This window comes from Anomalospiza imberbis, chromosome 6 (genome assembly GCF_031753505.1).
Source record: "Anomalospiza imberbis isolate Cuckoo-Finch-1a 21T00152 chromosome 6, ASM3175350v1, whole genome shotgun sequence".
Lineage (NCBI taxonomy): Eukaryota > Metazoa > Chordata > Aves > Passeriformes > Viduidae > Anomalospiza > Anomalospiza imberbis.
This window is the reverse complement of record NC_089686.1, coordinates 6,291,703-6,313,914: the sequence shown is the minus strand read 5'-3', so window position 1 is coordinate 6,313,914 and position 22,212 is coordinate 6,291,703. Positions and strand designations below refer to the sequence as shown.

The window sequence follows — 22,212 nt, the reverse complement described above, 5'->3', positions numbered from 1 at the left end:
CACCCACAAAGCACTGAGGGGAACAACTCCCACCTCATGGGAAACAAGGAGGAAACAGGACAAGGACACACCTCAGTGTCTCCAGTGTCCAGCTGTGCCCACAACGGAGACAACAAAACCCTGCCAGAGATGGTATATTGTTCCAATGTAGAAAGAAGTCAATGCACACTAAAAATAACTTATTACACACGGTGTATTTAAATCAACAGTCAAATACACATTGAGATGTGCTTCATGCAAATGCCCTGCGGCACTCTGCCATAAAAACCATTTTTTATATATACACACACACATATAAATGTCACGCAGTATTTAAATGCTAAGTCTACCAAATGATTACTTCATTTACTCTTCTTGACAAACAAAACTCTCTGCTGGGAAAAAGTCAATGAAGTTACAGCTGAGAATAAGGCCCAGCAAGACACAAACCACAGCAATGCCAGCAGAGGAATACAGGAGAGGTGTGGTACCAGTTTAATTGGAAAACTTGTGCTTGAGGTGCCACAAAGTGACAAGGGATTGGAGGACAGGTTTTATCCTGAGCACCATGAACATAAAATATTGCTACCAGGCACAGACCTCACTGACCTGCCTTGGACCAGACCTCTGCAGATATTAATGAGAAGATGGGAAATGCAATGATGGAGACAGCATGAAGGAAAAACACCTGGAAAGTGCTAACAAGGCATAACAGAGATGAAGAAAGCTGGCAAAAGTATATGATTTTTTTTCCTGGTTGCTAATGAGGACAGAAATTTGCAATGTTACCCTAAGAGAAATGAAGGGAGAGGCAAGTATTTGGCATGATGAAGCACCTTCCCTGAAGGTCACAGCTAATAAATGTTCTGGGGCTCAGGAAAAATCCTGCTTTTGTGGGAACCCTGAATCTTTGTTCCTCACCCACGGCCAATATCAGCTTTTTGTCTCTTGTTTCTCAGTAAGATCAACCCACACTGGGAATGACACAACAGGGGACAAACATCTCCAGAGTATTTGGTGTCTATTTGATGTCCCCCACTACAGACAGAGGAAATACAAAAGCAAGGAGGAAACATCTTAGCTCCTCACACCCGCAGCTGCCAAAGCAGCTGTGATTTCTGTTAAAACAACAACAAAAAAAAATTACTTTCCAATTTCCTTGAGAGATGAGCAAGTAACAGGTCTGAATGGAGTTTCACAGCTCCCATCTGGCTTTTGTGTTTCTTCCTCAGCTTTTCCAACCCCAGCTGCCTAATACTCACTGGGGCCAACCCAGTGACCATGCAGGTTTTTGGTGTGTGAGATCAGACTATAACAGCCTACCTGCATCACTACCTGCAGTCTTCCTTCTGCTCCACCACTGATACCTCAGAGGATTCAGGGGTTTATGCCCCTGTGATAGACAATACCCTAATCCTATGCAGGTTCTCAAATTAAGACCAAAAGAAGTCCCATCATTGGAATTTTGTTCGCCTTCTGCGAGAATTAGGTTTCCCCTGCTCTAGGTGTAAAGACCTGTCTAGTGACAGGGCTTTGCTAAGGTTGTTCAGCTTTGCAGGGAGATCTCATAATTCATCCTCCCAGGACAAACTCAGGAGCAGAGAAGAGGGAGAAAAATCTCACCTTCAGCCTTCTGTTTTGGGGGAGCAGCACAGGGAGAGCCCAGCCCAGGTAAGAGCTCTCCTTTTACCCTTTCATTTGTATAGAGGGTTTGTGTGGTGAAGAGAGGGATTGTAATGCCAAAAGAGATGAATGACATATGCCAAGTTTTTTATTGAGGCTACAATATTGACCTATATCTGCTTTACAAAGGTGAAAAAACATGGATAGCTGTGTGGGTTGAGCAGGAGCATCTTCCTGCTGCCAGCTGGCAAACAGCTTGGGGATTACAGCATGAGGATTAATAGCCTTTGTCATTTCTAAGTGCAGATGCTAACCTTACTCATATGACAGACTGATCTTCTTTGGATTCTGTGCCTGTTTGCTGTTCCAGAAAGATGACCTTGGGCTGCTGTGAGAGACAAAATATTTACACATTCATTTCTTAGGGCCCACAGCGTAGGCTGCAGGAAGACACAAGCTCACTCTGCACTGAATAAAAAAGCTGTATGCCTTCAGCAGATTTGGAGCTCAAAAGTCATGCAGAGAAACTGGGTTTCAGCTCAGGCTTGATGCCACTGCAGCCTGGCTGTGCTGCTTTCTGGAGTAAGGAGTGAGCAAATTCCCAGCTCTACAGCAGCACAAGCACACCAAGAGCCTTCCCCTCCTGCCTCTCTCCCCCGCCACCACCTTCCCACCACTGCCTGGGGTTTTCATTTCTTGCATGACAGCTTGTTAAATCCTCACCAGATCCCAAATAAACACCCAGACCAGCTCTGTGGAATTATCTTGGATGCCTTTCCAAGCTTTAGGATCTGTCAGCTTCTGGCTGCTTGTATCGCAGAAGCAGATGAACTCAGAGCCAGCACTGCTTCCTGGGATATGAGAATGTATTTGTTGGGGTACCACATGCTGGAGGGAAAAACCTGCCTCATTCAAAGTGTGAGCTTCTCTACAAACCCTGGCTGCTTTGTTTCTTCCCCTCAAAGCATAGCTGCAAACATCACACTTAGCACATTTTAAATGGAAAGAGGATGTTCCTGCATACTAATTCCTGCAGGCTCCGTTGTCCTTTTGCAGAACACAATGCCCATGAGAAAAGGAAGAAAGCACATACAAACCAGGATGTTTCTTCTGTCATTAACTTGGTCCACATCGAGGTGAATGGGTGTCACTCTGTAAATATTTAAGTGTCACAGCCCAGCCAACAAACTTCAAACTCCACAAGTGGACAATAGAGCAGGGAGGCAAGGTCTTGATCGGGAGCATCACAACTTTGAGATGACCCTTCTGGGAGGGGATAATATGATGGAGAAGGCCATATTCTTTGCTCAGTCTACTTTTCGTGCTGAAGGGCAGAAGGCACGAGAGATGAGAGAGAGAGGCAGAGAGATGAAGTGCTGTGATCACACAGATTAAAAATGATGATAAATATGGGAGCGGAAAGCAAGCACTGCAGGCGCGCCAGCTCCAAGGTCACTGCCAGCTCCAGCTGAAGGGGAAAATGAACTGCCACCAGAGGAAAAGCCTGCTCCTCTGCCAAGCTGCCACCTTCAGCCTTATGCTGGGAAAATGATCAATAGGAGCTGGCAGCCTTTGGATCTGTGCATCCAGGAACTTCTAACGACATCCATGACTGAAGATCAGTCAGCTATGTAAAGCACCAAATAACTCCTCGGGATCTGCAGCTGCTAAAAATACACCCAAGCATTGTCCACCTACCCGGGAGCTGCCCAGCCCACATTGCCCCTGGAGGGAAAGGCAGACAAGGCAGAGCAAGCAGGCCACAGCAGGGTCCAGCTAATTAAAGACACTGGCAAAAAGGAAACCCAGACAAATCAAAGGATGTGGAAGATCATCCAGATAAAGCCTTTGCAAATGGGCACTTCAGTGAGCGATTGCTGCAGCTCAGTGGGCTAAAAAAGGAACTCATTTCTGTGGGCATCAGTTGAAGATCACCGTTATTATGGGGAGTATAAACACGGTGAGATCACTCTGTTCTGTTGTCAATAAACAGTAAAAAAGAAAAAATAAAATAGCAACAGAGAGCTTGGCAGGACGGGGACATGGTGGCTGGGGAGAGAACAAGGAAAGAACAGACCTCAATCAGCTGAACAATGCTGCTCAAGATACAGAGATGTATCCAGGGCACTGGCCCATAATGCAGTTAATCCCTTTCCACATTTTCAGGCCTTTTTTTTTAAAAGAAAATTCAAATAAACCATAAAAAGATTACAAACATTGGTGTCAAAAGGGAATGATTTATCTTAGAAAACATGAGTGCATTATAAAACATCCATAATCTAGACCAAGCATGTAAGTTCCCAAGCATGCTAGAACCAGGTTATCCATTCCTATCCTGCTCCCTGAAATTCCCATGGCCTTCTCACAGCTGTTCTCCCCACCTGGAGCCCCACAGAAGCAGAGAGCATCATCATCCACATGGAGAAAGCCAGGGGAGCACGGGGTCTACCAGCCATCCACGAGTCAAGTGAGAGTCAGGATTCCCAAGGAATGGAAAACTTCCTGGAAATTCAGTCTTGTCAGCCACTTCCAAAGGAAACAAGGGGTTAAAGCAGTGACTAAAAGGGCAGTGGTGTTTACATAAGAAAGACCATGAGCACAAGCCCAGCCTGTATCAATATTAGCAATGACTAATTCAATCTGTCAATGGGAAGAATTTGCAGGAGCTTTGGAATATGCCAGAGCTGCTGCAAAGCCTCCATTTCACAGACAGTCAATAAGGGAAGGCAAAAAAACCCACAAAAACAATAAGAATCCCAAAACATATCTAGCAAACACAAGTACCCCCAGCACCTTGTTCATCCCAAGATGCCTAAATTTCTCCATTGCTTTAGTGGGAACATAAATGACCCCACAAAAGCACTTCTCAAGGCATGGATGTGCCAAGAGTTTTGGCAGTAGCTCTAAAAACCCAATGGTCCCCCTTGCCCCCTCCCTCCAACATGTTCTGACAAAATACAAGGGTAAAATGTGGCAGCAAGGATGCAGCAACCTGCTTCCCTTGGACAGCAAAATTTTAACATGTGCTTAGGTATTGACTTACTCTAAGTAAGCCATTTTCACTTGCTTTTCTCTGACTCCAAAAACTCTACAATGAAATTATATATTACAATTCAATTCCCTTAATGCCATATCTTCAGAAAAGATCTTAATGTGAAAACAGCATGGAAGTCCAAACCCAGTATACTTCATTGTTTTTTTAAATTATCTTTTTCATTAGGTTTTTTTTTAATCATGCTGTTATAAATCTGGGTTATCTCCAGTTCACTGCTGAAATGTATTATGAACATACACTTTTTCCTTAGCTAATCATGAAGCATAGGCAAGGCTTTGCAGGTTCAAGAAGTTCTGAAGAAAATCTCAGTAAGTTTATTACACCCACATATTCCAGGTAATAAAATTAATTATAAACACTTGCATATACATTTTATGCAGTTCAGGACAAAAGATGGAGAGATTGGAAAACAACTAGAATCAGCAAATGCACCTTTTGAATTGTGCTGTTTCCTCTACTTTTTTATTTTTCCCCAGCAGAAAAGTGTATGATAAATGAAATTCTATTCTGCTGGTTACCACTCAGATGTTCACTTTTTCTTGCATTGATAATACAGCAGATTTGGCAGTGCAGTCAAGAACATATCTGTTGGATAAGCTGCATTTGGGTTACACCCTGTTTTGTGTTTCAAAGCCCCAGTAGTGCAAAGCAGACATGCCAGCTTATCTAGACAGTGGAGGAAAACCCTCCTGCATAGGATACCCACCAGTCTCCCTGGAAAAATGATGCTCAGACAGGTGATAAGAAGATACAAGAGTATGGTCTGTAGAATAACTTGTATCACCTGTACCAGAAGTGCTTCTCTGTGCAGATTATTCTGTCTGCCTCCTGGGGACAGACAGAGTCTCTGTGACACCAAGTGATAACCTGTGAGTGTCACAGCAGTGCCCTCGGGGCCTGTCTAGCCTGGATGTGACAAAAACCAGCACCAAGGACCAATTTTGGTCAAACAGCCAGTGCCAAACTTTGCATTAGTTAGATTTGCGCAGCACCATTGAAGCAAAGGAAGTGGCTGTGGTGCAGGAGGAGGCAGAATTTGGTGCCAGGTCTCTGGAAATGGCAAAAACAAATCATGAAGTGATTCAGTACAGACAAACCTCTTCAGCAAAATATTTCCTCTGTCTTGCTGTCATCAGCAGGAAGGGAGAAAAGACAGTCCTCTCCTAGAGAGTGTGGAGAATGGGAGATTGGGCAGCTGATAGCATTTGGAGATCTCAGCACCTCACTGCCTACATTCCACTGAGAAGGAACATACTCCTTTGTGTCACACACAGCACTGCAACAACAACCACTTAGCCAAGCAGCAGACTGAGACACATCCTCTATCCATCATCTCCATGACTTCGGCTCACAGAGACAGGAAAAGAGATTAAAATGGAAAAGGACAGTGTAGTCTGAAAAGTAACCACGTGACAGTGTCATCACCTCATCCAGCAAGGCTGCTCCTTGCATTGCTTTCAGCTGGAGGCAGGAAGCACAATTCTTTCCTCCAGTGCTAGTTCAGCAGAGTCAGCAGCCCCTCTGGATCCTATTCCTGGCCTGCAAGAGAGATCCTTCCCAAGGTTAGGTGACATGGACTGGCATCCTCTACTGCTCAGCATGCCAAAACCAGTCCCCTTCCATATCCCAAGGAGATATTACAGGAGATTTGAAGAAGAGCCCTCAGCAAACTGAGCAGTGCTTTGCTGAATCACAGAAAAACCACAGGTCTGAAGCCCTCTCCTGTAAAGCTCACAGAATGAGCCTCATTTCTAAAAATCACATTAACACAAGGGAAAAACGATGCAGAAAGGAGTGATTCAGGCACAAAGGTGGCTGTGCAGTTTCTTCTGGTCTTTTTTTGGTATTTGTGATGACAGAAGCCATAACTTCAAGTAAACATCTAAACATGCATTGTATAATGCAATATAAAACTGATGCGTGTTATCTCTTGTGCAAACCTATGTCAATGCAGGCTAACAGGTGCACAGGGTGCCTAACTAAAAATACCAGTAGTATTTAGTCCTTATATCAATTGTTAGATCAGGAGAACAGTAGTAATGTCTAGGCACTTAAAAGTTGACAGAGAATTCAAGAGTGCTTTCTCATGCTGCCTGAAAAATATATCATCCAGTCTACAGTGGTATCAAATGCTTATTTCTAGGACTTAGAAACACAATAATAAAAGAGAGAGGATGTGATCTGCATGCAGGTTAGCTTATCTGTGAGCTATCTGCGTGGCAAGAATATTTGCAAACTTCATTAATATAAATAAGGGAAAAGAGGGAAGTGAGAGTTTACCCCAGAAGAAAACAGCATCACATCAGAATCAGCCTGTGGTGATTAAGCTGATAGAAAAATGAGCAAGACAATGTCCAAGGAAAGGATTTTACAGGTATTCCCACTGCTTCTCACTAGGGTTGATTACGTGGATGCAGAAAATGCAGGGCAAGCTGGAAAGGCAAGAACTAAACTTGCTTCCCAGGCCTTGCCACCTTTGATACCCATGGCTGCTGACACTGAGCAGGCAGGTTAAAGCTGCGTGCCCTGCCAGAGCTGTTTTCTGCTGGCAGAGAGCAAGGGGAGACAGCCCTTTGTCCCAGGACCTGCAGGCTGCCCTGGTCACCACTAGGACTCCAGCAGCGTGTGCCACCTGCAGACCTGTGTCCCCTGCGACTCCCTCATTTCCTGCCAGTGGCTCTGCTCCTCCTCCCCGCTGCTGTTCTGGCCCATGGAGATCCAGCCGACCATCTCCTTGCGCTTCATGCTGCGCCTGTTGTAGATGGAGATCAGCAGGGTGACATCAGAGAGCTGGAAGAGGGCGACCTGGAAGATAAAAGTCTCCTTGTAGACAGGGTTGGGCTGTCCTCGGCGGATGGAGGTCTTGCAGCGAGACATCTCCTGACCCACAGAGTTGCGCAGGCAGAGCTTTCCGTAGGTGTCTAAGATAAAAAAAGAGGAAATGACATGTTTGATGTAGGTGACATGCTAAATGAAAGTCCCAGGCAATCAAAAAAACCCCCCAAAAACCATCCAAGTAGAGCAGTTTAGTCTGCAGTGAATAGCAGATGAGGGCTGGATAGCGCTCCCTGGTAAAATCCATGGGATGAGAAGCAGAAGATGAAAGCACTCTTGGATTTTCTCCTATTCAGCTGGGGAGAAAAGAAAACTGATGCATGTTTCAGCCCCACTCTGTTGCAGTATATATCACAGTTGAGACAGCCATGATACACGGAGCATCACCATACAGTTTCAGAAGGCTGCAAGCATCTGCCCATACAGAGTAACATCATGTCACTTCAGAAGGCTGCAAGCATCTGCTCTTTCTTGTTCTTTAGCCCAACCTTTCATCCCCTCATGTTCATGCACTGCACCTGTGTGCCCTCTGTTCCCTTTGCTGGTTGCTCAGTGCCCCTGGGCACTCCATGGCTCATTGCTGTCAGTGCTGCTCACCTGCTTCTCACAGCTGTGCCCATGGGGGATGAGGCTGGGCCACAGCCCCACTCCCAAATACCACAAACTGTGTGCCTACACTACTCTCTTGGAAAGAACAGAATATCAGGCATCCAATCCTAGCAAACCTGTCTAACCAAAACTATGAGCATCTCCATGGATTCTCCACTTCAAATGGTGTCTCCGCCTTCCCTTCCTCTCCCTCACAATCAAGCTTCATTGGGGCTGAATTACCCAGGCTTCCCTCAGCTGCCCTTGCCTTTCCACCACTCTCTATGATCTATTGTTTGAGATACCAAAAAATAAGGGTCTTAAAAAGGAGGGAAAATAACCCTGCATAAACAGTGAAATTATTTGATCTCCCATAGTAGTTTCATATTTTTTCCAAATTCTTATATTACTTTTTTGGTGGGCCAATTGTATTTACAATTTAAGTCCATACAAGGACTAAAACATGCTTAGCAAATACAAGGAAGGGATGGTCCAAGTTAGTACTCCTGTAAATCTACTCTTTAAATTCCTGCTGCCTCCTGTATGAATCAGTTCTCCTCTGTTACATGGTTGCTAATACCATGGTTTCAGAGCTCCCAGTGCTCCACAGACCCAGCTCAGTGTAAGTTTTCATCTTGCTCTGCACATGACAGTGACAGATTGCTTGGCTAGACAAGTCCTCTGCTAACCTCTTCATAATCTGTGCTTGGGTTCCTGCAAGTGAGTATTATTTCAGAGTGTGCTGAAGATAGGAAATAAATAACAAGCCTCCATCTCTTGTCTGCAGCATTTCTATCCTCTTCTGTTCCTGTTTGATGTGCTATTTTACGCACTTATCTACTGAGCAGCACAAGGTGTGAAATTACACTTCAGGTGTGAAAACACTTCCATGTCTCCAAAGCAGGGCTTCCCGCTCCTCTCAAACTGTTCCACTGAAAAAGCTGTCAGGAGGCTGACAATCAAGGAGCAAAATTGTGAGCCTGCACAGCTGTACAGCTATCAAGTTACTGCAGGGAAAGTTCAGCCCAATTATTAGCTGGGGGTGCCAGCTTGGCTCCCAGCATAACACTGGGGATGAGGAGGATCTTGCCAGCAAAGACCAGCTTGTCACACGGAAAGGAAAAGCTTTGATTCAATTTCCTGATTTTATCTGGGAAGAAAAAAGAAAAAAACACTTTATTGAAAGTTGGACTCATTTCCACTGCAATATTCAGTGTTGAGGGACTGAAACCTGTAACAACTTCAGGCCCATCAGAAACACAAAGCCCAAGAGAGGACCCTCTGTTCCAGCTTGACTCAATGTGAAACCAGACACAACTCCTACAGTATTTGTAGGGATGTCACTGTACTTGGCACTCACAAACCACAATGTGCACTGAAGCATTTCTCATGTGTAAGTCCTGGCTGCTGGTCTTGACTGCAGGGAACTCCCTGAAAATAAAGATAAGTTGGGGTTTTATGGATTTTTTTTTTTTTTTTTTTTTTTTTTTTCTGAGAAGGGGATTTTAAAATTTTGGAAGAACTCCACCAGGCTGATTTTTAAATACAAACAAGCAGGTAATTAGTACAATTCTCTGTTTGAACTTCAAAATTTTTCTTTCTTTTCACAACCAACCCAGCATTACCTTCCTATGCTATTTTAGGGAAAGGTGTCCCACACACGCCTGCATCTCTTTTTCTAAGAAGACAGGGAAAGCACTGAGGTCTAGATTTTACTTTTAGTATACCTTGCTGTCATGCTTCCTTCTGACTTTCACCAGTACTGGCAGCTCAGGTGGGATTCATCACACCTAACTGCAGGCACATTCATCTGAACAGTGCCCAGAGGAGTCAACCAATTCATAATCCAAAAAGCAGATGCCATAATTCAGCAGTGATCTAGCAGACAGTGATACCATTACAGATGATTTAGGTGTTAACACCAAAGCAAGTGCCACAGCTAAAGCACCTCATGGGATACTGTTTCAGCATGTCCCAGTTAATTTTGCAGGCAATGAATGGATGAGTGTCTCACAGTCATAAACTCTGGGATGTCACATCCCTGACTGAGGCCTCGACTTTTGCAAGTGAGGGATAACACAGCTGGCTTTGAGGAAAAATGAGCAGCACACCACCAATGAGTTAAAGTCAGAAAAGCTGGCTTTTTCTTTAATATACCTCAGGTTTCTACATAATTCTGCACCAAGACCCCGTCTGTTCAGTAGCAAGGTGGGTGGGGATTCTGCATGTACCATCTGGATCAGGCTGGAAGGAGACTGTGCTCAAGGCAGAGCTAATACCAGGAGCACTATTCTCCCACAGGAAAACACAGGCACAAAACCAGAGCAAGTGACAACTAAATCAGGCTGCTAATTCTCCTCAAGTTTATTCCACTGGGTGTATTTTACCAGCCAAAAAAATCGAGCTTGCCTGAACAGAAATAAAAGAGTAGGTGTGGATCATATATTTAGCACCTGAAATTTGCTTTGCAGAGTTGGTACATACGAGGCTGAGCTGTTATTCTGCTTCACTAACTAAATTTTAAGATTGTAGTTTTCCCTTCCTGCATTGTGCTCTTTGCAGCATCTTTTTAGGTATGCCATCAAAAAACACAGCTTTTCTTGTGGTCCAGTCTGGTCCTCTGGGACGGAAAGCTCTCCCATCCTGTTGACTTTGCCAAAGAAAATCCATCCCCAGTTACACAGTGAAATTAGTGGAGCTACAGCAAGGATGAACTTGACGATTTACTGAGGAATGTATGTGTAAGAGCATCTATTCATTATGAAGGCAAACATTTTCCACCTAATTACATGCTCAGGTTCAGTAATGGCCTCATTACCGTGTGCCGCAGCACTCCGTGCTCTTCTGAATGTTTACTTTTGTGCCACCTCCATCAAGCACAAAAGGAAAAGAGATTTGGGCTGACATTCTTTAAAATGCCTAAGTGCACACCTTCTGTTTAGGCACCCACCTCACTGACACGAGGAAGAGTGAGACCTCTAAATATCTGGGAGTGTCCGAGACTGCAGCTTGCTCACGGTTACACAGAAGTCTGTGAAGATTCAAGAACAAAGTCTAATTTTGCCAAGATCAATTTTAGCAGGGCATCTACCAGGCTGTCCTTTCTATACAGGTTTTGGAGCAGAAGTTCTCACTGCATTCAGAGCATTTTTTACTCTGAACTCATCTTGCCTCTCTGGTATGAGTGGACTGCACAATGTTCACGTATACATAAAATACCAACATCTCAGCATTTAATACCAGACTGAAAAGCACTAAATCAAGGAATGCTGTAATAAGCCAGACACACTTTGGGCTAGTGCTGCATCTACTTACTCCAGAGGGTTGGGCAAACCTCTCCTCATGCAGACTGCTCTGTCTCCATCAACCATCAAACACCTCTGGAGAGCTCATCTGCAAAGGCAATCAGTTTTTCCAGGATTCTTCTAATGACCCATTTCTGTCATGATTCTTCTGAGGGAACCAACTGATAATGACAACTCAGGGGAATAATCAACTGTAATTTATGCATTCCTGTTTTTGGAGCAGGGACCATAGCCAGCGTTCTGCTTTCACTTGCGCTAAGCACCACCATTATTAGTAAAGCTGACCCGTGAGCAACAGCACTGCAAATATAAAAGCATCCAACCCCCTGCTTGAATTTATATTTAGAAAGGAAGTAAACAACCAAAGACTCCTGACCCCTCACGTCTGAGGACTGCAGGGTACCGCACAGCGCCGTGCGGACTTTCCCACCCGCGCTCCAGGCAAGCTAGCTCATTTCCAAAAGCAGGATAACCATGTCAGCATGCTGCAATCCAGACTAATAACAGCCACAGCAGAAGAAAGCCTTGGGCCTGGAGCTTAATTTGCCCCAGCTGGCAAGCCCACGCTCCCAGCCTACATAATAAACGGCAGCGCCGCGTGGCAAAGCAGCCCCAGCGCTCGACTCTGTGCTGCTCTGTACAGGCAGCTCGACGTGAGGTCTCAGTTTGAGGCCCAGAAGACCATTAATGCTGGCTTTGCCTCCCCTTTCAACCAGCAGTGGGGCAGAACACTGAACATTCACACTCTGAGCTGGGCTCACTGCAGCTGGATCAGTAAAATGGCAGGGAGGAGAATTAGACCCATACTTTTGATCCCAACCCCACGTCATGAAAGTCTGGATTAAGGCAGTTTATGGATGACTGGATAAATCATACAAGAGCTGGGAGCTGGCCACTACATTGCTGAGAAGCCAACTTTCCTTTCTATGTTCCACCAAGCCTCTTCTTCTCAGGTTCCCTCTCCTGGGGCTGGCAGCTCTCTCACAAGGGAAAGGCTGGGATCTGGCAACATTCACAACATGTGAGTCATCAGAGAACAGACCAGCAGTCCCTTTAATTTAAAATGCAGCAGAAAAGAATGCGCTGGTCCCTGGAAGTGCTGCTTGGCCTGAGGGGAGGGAATTGCTGGCATCAGTGACATGCAAGAGGGGCAGGAGAAGAGGGCTCCCAGGAAGCAACTGCACAGGTCTCCCAGGAAGGAAAGCTCCTTACGGAGCACCTAGGAGCTCAGTTCTTCAGTGATCATCCTCTGCTGCCTCAACATCCCATGTCTACTCCATTCCACAGCACCAGCCCTCTCCTGGGACACTGTCAGGCTGCAGAGCCAGTTCACCACCTGCCTGCACTCCCCAGCCCTGGGGAGGTGCGGCTTCAGTCCGGGCTGACACAGCTAAAGCAGAGCACAGACACCTCTCCGGATGCACAGCGTGACTCCCCTCTAATAAGGGCATTTCTGCTCTTTCCCACATTAGTGCATTGCTGCTGCCTCAGAAAGGGGGGTGGAACTTTGCCAGAGAAAGCAGGGATGCACAGCCGAGCAGATCAGGACGAGAGGATACACACCTGCCCAGCAACGGGAGCAGCAGGATGTAAGGATGCTTAAGCCCGGCTTTTGTCACCTCCAGCAGCAGTGAGCAGTGCCCACGGGCATGGCTCGATCACCCAGCCCGTGATCAGATCTCCTGCAAACGCTGCTGCTCGGCAGTGCCACTGCAGATTCGCACTAAACATTCAGCTCCAGCTGAAATTTGCAATTAGGATGGTTCCACTCTGGTAGAAATGGCTTTTTCTTCTGCATCTTTTGGGAGGGGAAGAATTTTCTTGTTCACAGCCATGGGAGTGGGAGAGCATCACCATCCATCCACTTCAAATGCAGTCCTTTGATTCAGAAAGATCTTCATTTCTATACCCAGCAACTGTATCATGGACTATGCTTTTCACAGACCTTTTGGAAACCTAAAGCTATTGAAAACATTACTGGATAACCACGTCTTATCCTAGGATGTCTAATTATTATATTGTGGGAATATCCCCCACAAAAGTCTCACTGTCGCTCCTTGGAAGTGCATTTTTCACTTGTTTTGACCGTGACACCTGTTCTCCTAAGCCTACTCAGTCCCAGGTCACACATGTGGTGGGGAGAGCTGTACCCAGCCAGCCCATCCACCCAACAGCACCCAGTACCACACACAGCAGTAAATCCATGAAAATGTGGCATATGCTGGCTCTCTCGCAAATACTCTGGAATCTCCAGCGATTTGTGATTCAGGCACTTCCTCAGTCAGGGGCTTTGTATTTAGCAATCCTCTGTGGAACTTTCTCTGTGGATTTCTCCTGTGCTGCACAGAACTGAAGCAGGCTTCCAGCACCCATGGCATTCTGTAGTGAGGAATCTGACAGCACAGGTGAAGAGCTGCCTCCTCTTCAGAACCTGCTCCCTCCTCGCTTCCTTTTACCATCCTTTGGTTTTGTATCAGGAGAAGATAGCAAATTTCTGTTGTTAATTCACTTTCTCAATGACTCTTAGAGACCTCAGTGAATCCTCCCCCACCTCCTTTTGTTGTAGCATCGTAGGAGGCACAGTCTATTCAGCTGCAGCTTGCTGGAACCTGCTCCCATTCCCCTGATTGTCTCTAACACTCCTCACCACATCTTTCCAGTTCTGCCCTATTATGTTTGAACAGAGGAAGACAGAACTGTAAACGGTGTGCATTGCACCAGTAAATGTGTATTTACAATCAAAAAAACAATTTTCCATTTTGTCCAACTTAAATTTGGGGTTTTTTTTTCACTACTATTGGTGACTCTTAAGTTGACATTTTCCTGCAGCTACTTACCATAAGCCTAATATTTCACTCCCAAGTGGCTCTGAGTCCATCCAGATCACGTTTGAATTCCACCTATGTCCCCATGCAATATCTTACACTCATCCACACTTCCTCTTCCACCTCACTGCCCAGCTGCTCATTACTGAGACATCCTCCTGGGGCTCCTTGCATCTGGCCTCATCTTTTCCACCCAGAGCAAAGCTTCCTCAGCTGTTCTTATTATAAGCTTATTCCAGCTATATTCATGGATGGGCAGCAAGAATGTGCAGAAGGAGAGGTGGTTTTCTACAATCTTACTGTCACTGACTGGCAAGCACTCAGCAGCAAGAAGCTTCCCAGCACATCTACTGCTCTGTTATCCAATGTCTGGAGGACTGGATCCAGCCCAGCTTGCCCTGGCACAGATCCCTTCTCTATTACTGATGACATGGGAAAATGAATCACAAAGCTTTAGGAACTCAAGCAAGTTCCCTGTTCAGAGCAAGATATGCAGGTTAAAAGTTAATTTATTTTATTCAGCTTCCTGGCCTGCTTTGAAGTAATTAAAGGAATTAACCTGTGCCTTTGTTCTCCAGGAATGTAACAGGGATAATAACTTTTCTTCCTTCAAAAATAAGCTGATGAAATAAAATCCACTAATGGCTTTCAGGCACTCTGATCCCAGAGCAAATAGGATCCCAGTTTAAGGATCCTAATTTCCTATGGGAACATTTTCTGTACTTGTTGGCATTTGTTACCTGTGGCTCAGGTAGATGTTTGTTTTCAGACAAATCTTTACTTCAAGAATTTCTCCTGTTCCCCAAAGAAATCCTGATAGCTTGTTCTCTCCCCTCCTGTCTTTTCCAGCATCAGTGCTATTGTATTTGTTTAATGGAGTTAATATGCTGCTGGTATAATAATGATCATGCACGGATGCAATTATTATATGTGACTAATTCTGCAGCTGCCAAAAAGCTTGGAGGACTTTTCTTAGACAAGGGAATAACTTCACAATAGTTCTTCTTACACTGCATTACACACAGACATAAACCCCAAAAGAAATGCAGAAGGGAACAGAAGGAAGGCTGGATGACAGGAGACAGAGCTGTGCCCAGCAGAGCAGCTGATGAAGGTTTAGCATCACATGAGCAGACACATTCTTGTGCTTTGTGTTTATGCACAGACTAGCTCAAATGATTCCTGGTCCATCACTGCGATCCCAAGGTATTACTTCCATGCACATCATATGTAACTGGTTATAAATGTTTAAAGACATTTCTGCCAGTGGTGTAGGCTTCTCTTGTTATTTTTTTTTAATAAACACCCTTTAAATGAACACATTGCATTTTGTTCTAAGATACAAGACCACAGACCAAAATACGAACTCCTACAAAATGCTAGCACAGGTTAATGATTTTTACAAGAAGCAAGGAGAATGAGGTGCACAGCACACAAGCCATTAGCACTAAAATACCAACAGTGTCCACATCTGACAAAGCTGTAGATGCTTTTCTGCACAAGGCTTTTTGGCACACCCAGATAATTGAAGGTCCGATGCTGGAGCCATACTCTTGAGTGCTCTTAAGTGCTCTGAGTGATAATGGATCTATTTGTGTGATCAGGGAATGTAAGCTTAGGCCTGTAACTCAGCATGTTCCCCAGAACAATACCTGGACACTTATCTTTGACCAAACTATTCTTAAATCCCACATATATGTCCTGAAGACAAGACACTGCCTGCACGATTTTCGTTTCTGTAAGCTGCCCAGCTGTTTTCTAACCCATTATTACCCACGTAAGCACCATGACTTTGACATTTACCTGACTCAGTTTAAAGGTTTAAGTGAAGGAGAAAATGTGCCCAGGAAACCCTGAGACATACACCATCTCCCTTTTCTTCTCTATAAAACCATCTCTTTCAGCCTCTGCAGCCTTTAACACCTAAAATCACCAGTGCCCCAGTCCAGTTCCTTGTTCTGCACACAGTGAAATCCCTGTGCAAGAATGCAAAGAAGGCAGCACCCATGGTGTGGGTCTACAGGTGGCAGAGAATAGGGTCAAGGTGGGCAAAAAGCACAGCTGGAGACTTTGCTGTTGTGCAAAACTCCTTTGCCATTCCTAAAAAGCTGACAGGATCACGTATGGGTCCTGTACAGGGTCTGTGTATCCAGGGCTGGGAATGCTGAGGAATTCTGCCCCTTCAGTCTTACCATAAATGGCTGCCCTGAATAGCAGTTTAGGCTCGGTGTCCGAGTGTTCCACAGCGCTATTGTATCCAAAATTTCCATGATACTTTAAAGAAATCACTCCCTCTGAGCCTCAAACAACAAAACTTCAAATAGAACCTATTTAAGAAAACACAAGGGCTCTTTGCTCATCCTCCAGAAAGGGCTCAGCAGTTTTAGCTTCACTTTGTGAAGGACTTATTGAGCATCTCATTCAGCCAGCAGCATGTTTCAGACGGTAACAAACTGCTCTGCAGTGCCTGGGGGGTTATCAGTGAAGTGCTACTCCAGCACCGAGACAAGGGCTGGTTTCCTTCCTTCTTTTTAATTTCTTTCAGGTTCTGCTTCACTGGGCTTTCTTTTCCTCACCACACTACTGGGGACTTTACAGGCACAGAAGAACAATTCAGAAGGCAGAAGCAACAATGTGACTTGGAATAAAAGAAGCAGATTTTGATAGGTTCAGAGTTTGCCTATGATAATTTATGGAGTTCTGTGTTTCACCTGAAAGTTGATCTAGCACTGAGAGACACTGGTCTGTATCATCTGGATACAGAAAGGATGCAATTTCATTTATGGGAAAAACAAGTGGGCATTACAGACACCTTAAAATTAATTTGGACCTATATTGGAACTACTTTAATTTCATTTCTGAGAGTAAAACTTTAGGATGCATCTACTCTGCAGCATACAGAAACAAGAGAGCTTTCCTGCTGGGGCATGGTTGCCTTAGTCTAGCTTTGTTTTAAATTACTAAAAAAGATCCCAACTTAAAACCTTTTATTAAAACATGTACATGCAAACAAGAACATGCCTTTAAGTAACCTATGTGGAGAGGTATGCTGTCACAGCTAATAACAGTGAGGGCTGCACAGGCTGGGGTCGAGTGTTTTACTGTTGCACAGACTTGCCCTTAATTCTCAGGGACTGACTGACTGATGACAGATTATTTCTGTAATCTACTTAAGTATAGTTTAGTGGAAAACCTGAGTTTTCACATCCATTTCACATCCATCACTGAAATATTTCATAAATATTTTGCTAGATCTGAACCAAATAGCAGAGCATCTTGCAAAAGCAATTTTGGTGTTTTGCAGCTTGAGATATTCTATCAAATCCAGAGAAGGCAAGGAACTGCCAAAGGTTTACCTACTTTGACAAGCAGGCACACATCACAGAAAGCAAACAAAAAGGTTGCTTCACATTGCCATTAGCTGCTGGTTTCAGACAGGAGGCAAAAGGACAGCAAGAGATGAATGAAGCACGGCTGTTCAACCCCTGAATGAGGCAACCAGCAGCAAACAGGTGACTGTGGCTGTGACTCCATGTCTATCATGGACATTACCAGCACCATCCTTCGCAAGGACTTACTGCAGCTCAGGCACCAACTAAAACTACTTTAGGCAATTTCCATTTTTTTTCCTTTAGGACTGGAGGAAGGGAAATCAGCTGTTGCAACAACTTTCAAATCTTCTTTCTGTAGAAGATTTCCTTGTGCAGCAGGGGACAATTCACAGCAGGAGGGTCCCCAAAGGGCCCAGAGCACCAGCTCACCCAGCACTCAGCAGCACAGCAAGGGGACTAAACCAAGTGTAGTCCTGGGAAACACTTAATGGCACCAGGCAGGGCCTCTGTGGGTCACATGGCAACATTTAAACACTTGGAAAGTGCTTCTCGCTTTTTTTTATGGATCTGCTGAGAATTCTGTGCTTTGGGTACAGCAGCACTTTTGCCATAATCAGATATTGTAGAGGTATGAGCAATAAAGTAGACATTTGAGTATTATTGTCCCATCAGCTGAGCCTTCAGATGATTCCCTCTAATTGCCCTGTACTATTTATCAGCACACGGATCTGAGATAATACTTAATTTTCAATCAGGTACTCTGCAAAGAAAGCCTTGCAGAAATGCTGTAGTTGAGTACCTTGAGGAAGAAAATAAAAAAGGAAATTTTGGCTCAATGGTGCTATTTTAATGGCAGTGACAGTACTTACCAGGTGGCCTATTAATTGCAAGGTTTCGGAAATGGCTGCCTTTGATCATCTCCACTGACAGCCTCCCTGTAGTGGCATTGTATGACAGTCCCACGAGCAGCTCTGGCACCCCTCCATGCGACAGGGACTGTGTTGAGGAAGCGCTATCACTGTGAGAGATTGCTGACAGACTCAGCTGAGAATCTGCACTCTGCAGGGAAAGAGCACTGAGAGAATCATCAGGACATTCACCACCCCTCCCCCTCTTAATTTGTATCTTGTGGCCTTGTTTAGTAAAATCTCTCTTAAGAAATTACAATAACTGAGAATTAATTATGCTGGGGCACCAGAAGAATCAGAGTGTCACTTTTACAAAAACACATCTCTGAACTTTCTCTTTAAAGATGAAGAACACTGAGTAAAGTGTTATCACGAGTGTAAATCAAAGCCTCTGAGATAAGCAAACATCCTACTACACTAATACTCTGTACATCTCCTTGATAATGGCTTTTGGATGGAATACACTTTTCAGTTTGGCAGTTTTTGGCCATGTACTGTGCATTTTCTTACTTTCTTTCCTTGCTACCACAAGGCTTTCACTATTCTCCGCTTCACCTGAAGTAGGATGTTTTATTCATTTCACGTGCACAACCTCTCTCCGAGCTTTTTGTAGACAATGAATCATGACAGAGCTCATCTACACAAATTGATTGGCATAGCCAGAGCTGGATACAACTGTGATGTGCATGGAAAATTAAGAAGCAGCACAGCCAGTTCCTCTTCACATGACCCAGCTCTCCACTTCCATCTGTCATGTAGAAGAACATTACTAAGCATTTCTGGCAAGATGAAAACTGCACAGTGGAGATCCACAAGCTGGTCTCTAGGGCCAAATGAGATATTTTCTGCACCGGCAGTACCAACACAGCAGTTCACAAGAACCACTGCCCTTATTGGAATTATGCCTTGGTGGTTCCCAGACCAACCTACTGTATGTGAATGGCACAGCATGTGGTGAGTCATGCAGATGTAGTAGATCCACACCATTTTGTGTAAGCTTGCTAGCTGACCTGTTAATAAAACAGAGCTTTGCACAGGGAAGAAATGCCCTGAGCTTCCCCTTCCTGATAACCTTTTTTTTAAGTGACAGCAGGTCAGATCTGCCAGTCACACACTGACAGCCCTGAATGAATGAAAGACTTCAGGAACACCATATTCACCAAAAAACAAACAATTTTGTGGACTCCATCTGTCTTTCATCAAACTTACACTCAGGTTACTCCGTGGCTCCAAAAGCAGGGTCACCTTCACTTCCCCTTCCTGGTTGATGCCTCTCAGGTGGAACAACTGCTCTCCCATCATCTTCTCCCCAACCACCTTGTGCACAGCGTAGAGGCGGAAGCGAACGGCGTGGCTGCTCAGCTCCTGTGGTTCCAGCTTGCTGAAGGTGATTTTGTCCTGGAAGATGGGGATGGGTCCTCTCTGCACACTTGTCTTACCCCTCTGCTTCTTGCCCGGCATCAGAACCGCGTGCACCTGCCAGGTGTTCACACCACTGCGGTCCTTGTCTGGGATGCCCCTGGCCTCCAGGACAGTGGCTATCAGCTTTTGGCTTGAGGGTTTGTAAGTGAAGATGACATCCAGGTCACCACATTTGCAGATGGGCTCGTGGGCACAATGATGAGCTGGCACACTGTTCACTTCATTGTGTTCCTGCAAAGAGAAGGAAGAAGTAAAACCTCCACTGGAGTTCAACTGCCTCTGATTCCAGCTCCATTTACAAACAAATTGTTCTCCTCACTTGTGCCTGCAAGTATAGGCAGTTGCTGTGTGAAATATGGATCCCACTGTTTCTGGAAAGGCCAATGATAGTTAATTGCCTGATTTTGTGTAATAGTCCCCATACGCTCTAGTAAGCAACAGCACTTGTTGAAACATTTCCAATAAAAAGTTTCATCAATATTTAAGTATTTTGCAGGAGACGGTTAATTTGGCAAACATTCTACATAGAGAAAAACTAAACAAAGGGATTTTTGCATTTCATTCATGTCAATATTGAGGCACTAGCAAAACAATTTGACCTACTTAACCTGTTACTTTGAACATACACTGGAATTGCTTTTCAAGGTGGAATTTTTTACCATTATTAAAATCAAACAATTCAGCTGAACCTGCTAACTTTTTTGATATTTTGTTCTGCTAGAAATTAAAAAAAATTAGGCACAATGTTCAATATGAAGAGGAAATCACCATGTCAGAATTTCTCGTGGAATGGAAATTCCATTTCTAGATGCTAACCTATAATTCAATGCTTTTCCTACGGCTACAGCAATGATAATGGGGAAAAGCAGTCTGATTAAATACATATTGATTCTTTATACCCTTCTAAAATCTCCCAAGAGAAGCATCTGTTCCTTCTGTTCACTTTGGGTACTAACACATTCAGAATAAAAATTCAAAATAAACAATCACAACATGTGCAGACCAATTCACACGCAATCTTTTACCTACTTTTAAAACAAAAACCATCTTGATAAAACAAGATAAAACCATGGATGCTCACCTTACCTTATGCTGAGTGGGTGTGTGGGTTTCTGTTCAACAGTGCTTTTTTATCTTAGAGCTAGAATGTGCTTCATATGATAAAGGGGTTGCTATAGTGATCAATGATTTGTGTTTAAACACGAGTATACACTGTACTAGGGAAAGATTTTCAGTTAATAGCCAGAAGGTGAATTAAGGCCTGTCACCAGCATCTGAGTCACCCTCCTCCTCAAACATTTATCTTCTTTTCACATTTCAAGTAACACTTCTTTCCAGCACAGGAGTCTTTTTGCTCAGAGAACAGATGATGGGCCACGGGATGTCTGGTGTTAAGTCTCTTCAGAAGTGTCTGGGTGTCTCAAACAGGCCCTCAGATAAACATCAACATTTTTGTTTACTTCCTGTCAATCTACTTTTGATGGCCCAGATTCATCTGCCATGACATGCAAAGCTCCAGATTTTCACATTTTCAGAGGTGTTTAAGACATGTACATGAACACATAAGTCCAAGTGTGCAGATTAGAGACCTGCTGTTGCATGTCTTGAAGAAGTAATGTCAAAGGGAGAACAACACACAAAATTACTTGCTTGGCTACAGAAACACCTTTCTGTATGAACAGCAGATTGCTAAAAACAAAAATGTAAGGCAGGCCAGGTTGCCTGGAGAGAGCATGGTGTTACGAAAATGTTAAGTGCTCCTGTGTAGCAGTCAAGTTATTTCTGTCTGGTTGATGAAATAATATTCAAAACGGGATGGGATTGTGCTTGACTTATATTTCCCCCCACACTTTTATCTGTGCATCTGCTGTTGAGGAGATGGAATCAAGGCATATTTAAGGACTGCTGCTAAGGTCTGGAGACAACTGTGCTTGAGGCAAAACTTGGCTTTCATCTACACGTCTGAGCTGGAAAATGTGAGCTCCAGTGCATCAGCACAAACCCTCAGGAAGGAAAATCCAAGAGACACTTTCCTGCCCCATCAGGGCTGATATCATCACCTTCTGGCAGTGTGTAAGGCAGACTGAAGGTCAGATATCTGCATTTTTACTGAACAGCTAGAAAATATTTGGATTTCAGGAAAGCTCAAATTGTGCTGCTAGAGCTGTGGCCAGATCCACTGCAGAGCAGACTGCATGATCTGGAGGCAAAGAGGGAGAGAGAAATGTCAAACTCCTTGGTAGTAAGCTTTCCATGGGAAACCAAGCTTTGGAGACCTCACAGACTGGCCCTTTCTGAGAGCATTGGACTCACCCCCATGCAGGTTTGCTACACACCTAC

General features: G+C 44.4%; 1 protein-coding gene across 4 annotated transcripts in view; it reads right to left on the bottom strand.

Annotated features, from left to right (window-relative positions):
* Positions 1-4,792: 4,792 nt before the first annotated feature.
* Positions 4,793-22,212, bottom strand: part of SYT16 (synaptotagmin 16) — a 63,210-nt gene continuing 45,790 nt past the window's right edge. For all 4 annotated transcript variants that reach the window (XM_068192160.1, XM_068192159.1, XM_068192163.1 and 1 more), the window contains 3 exons: positions 19,660-20,103; positions 18,412-18,601; positions 4,793-7,578 (listed from right to left, as the gene is read on the bottom strand). In XM_068192160.1, coding sequence (XP_068048261.1) covers positions 7,265-7,578; positions 18,412-18,601; positions 19,660-20,103 — 948 coding nt within the window. In that variant the 3' untranslated portion in view covers positions 4,793-7,264. The remainder of the gene's footprint in view (positions 7,579-18,411; positions 18,602-19,659; positions 20,104-22,212) is intronic.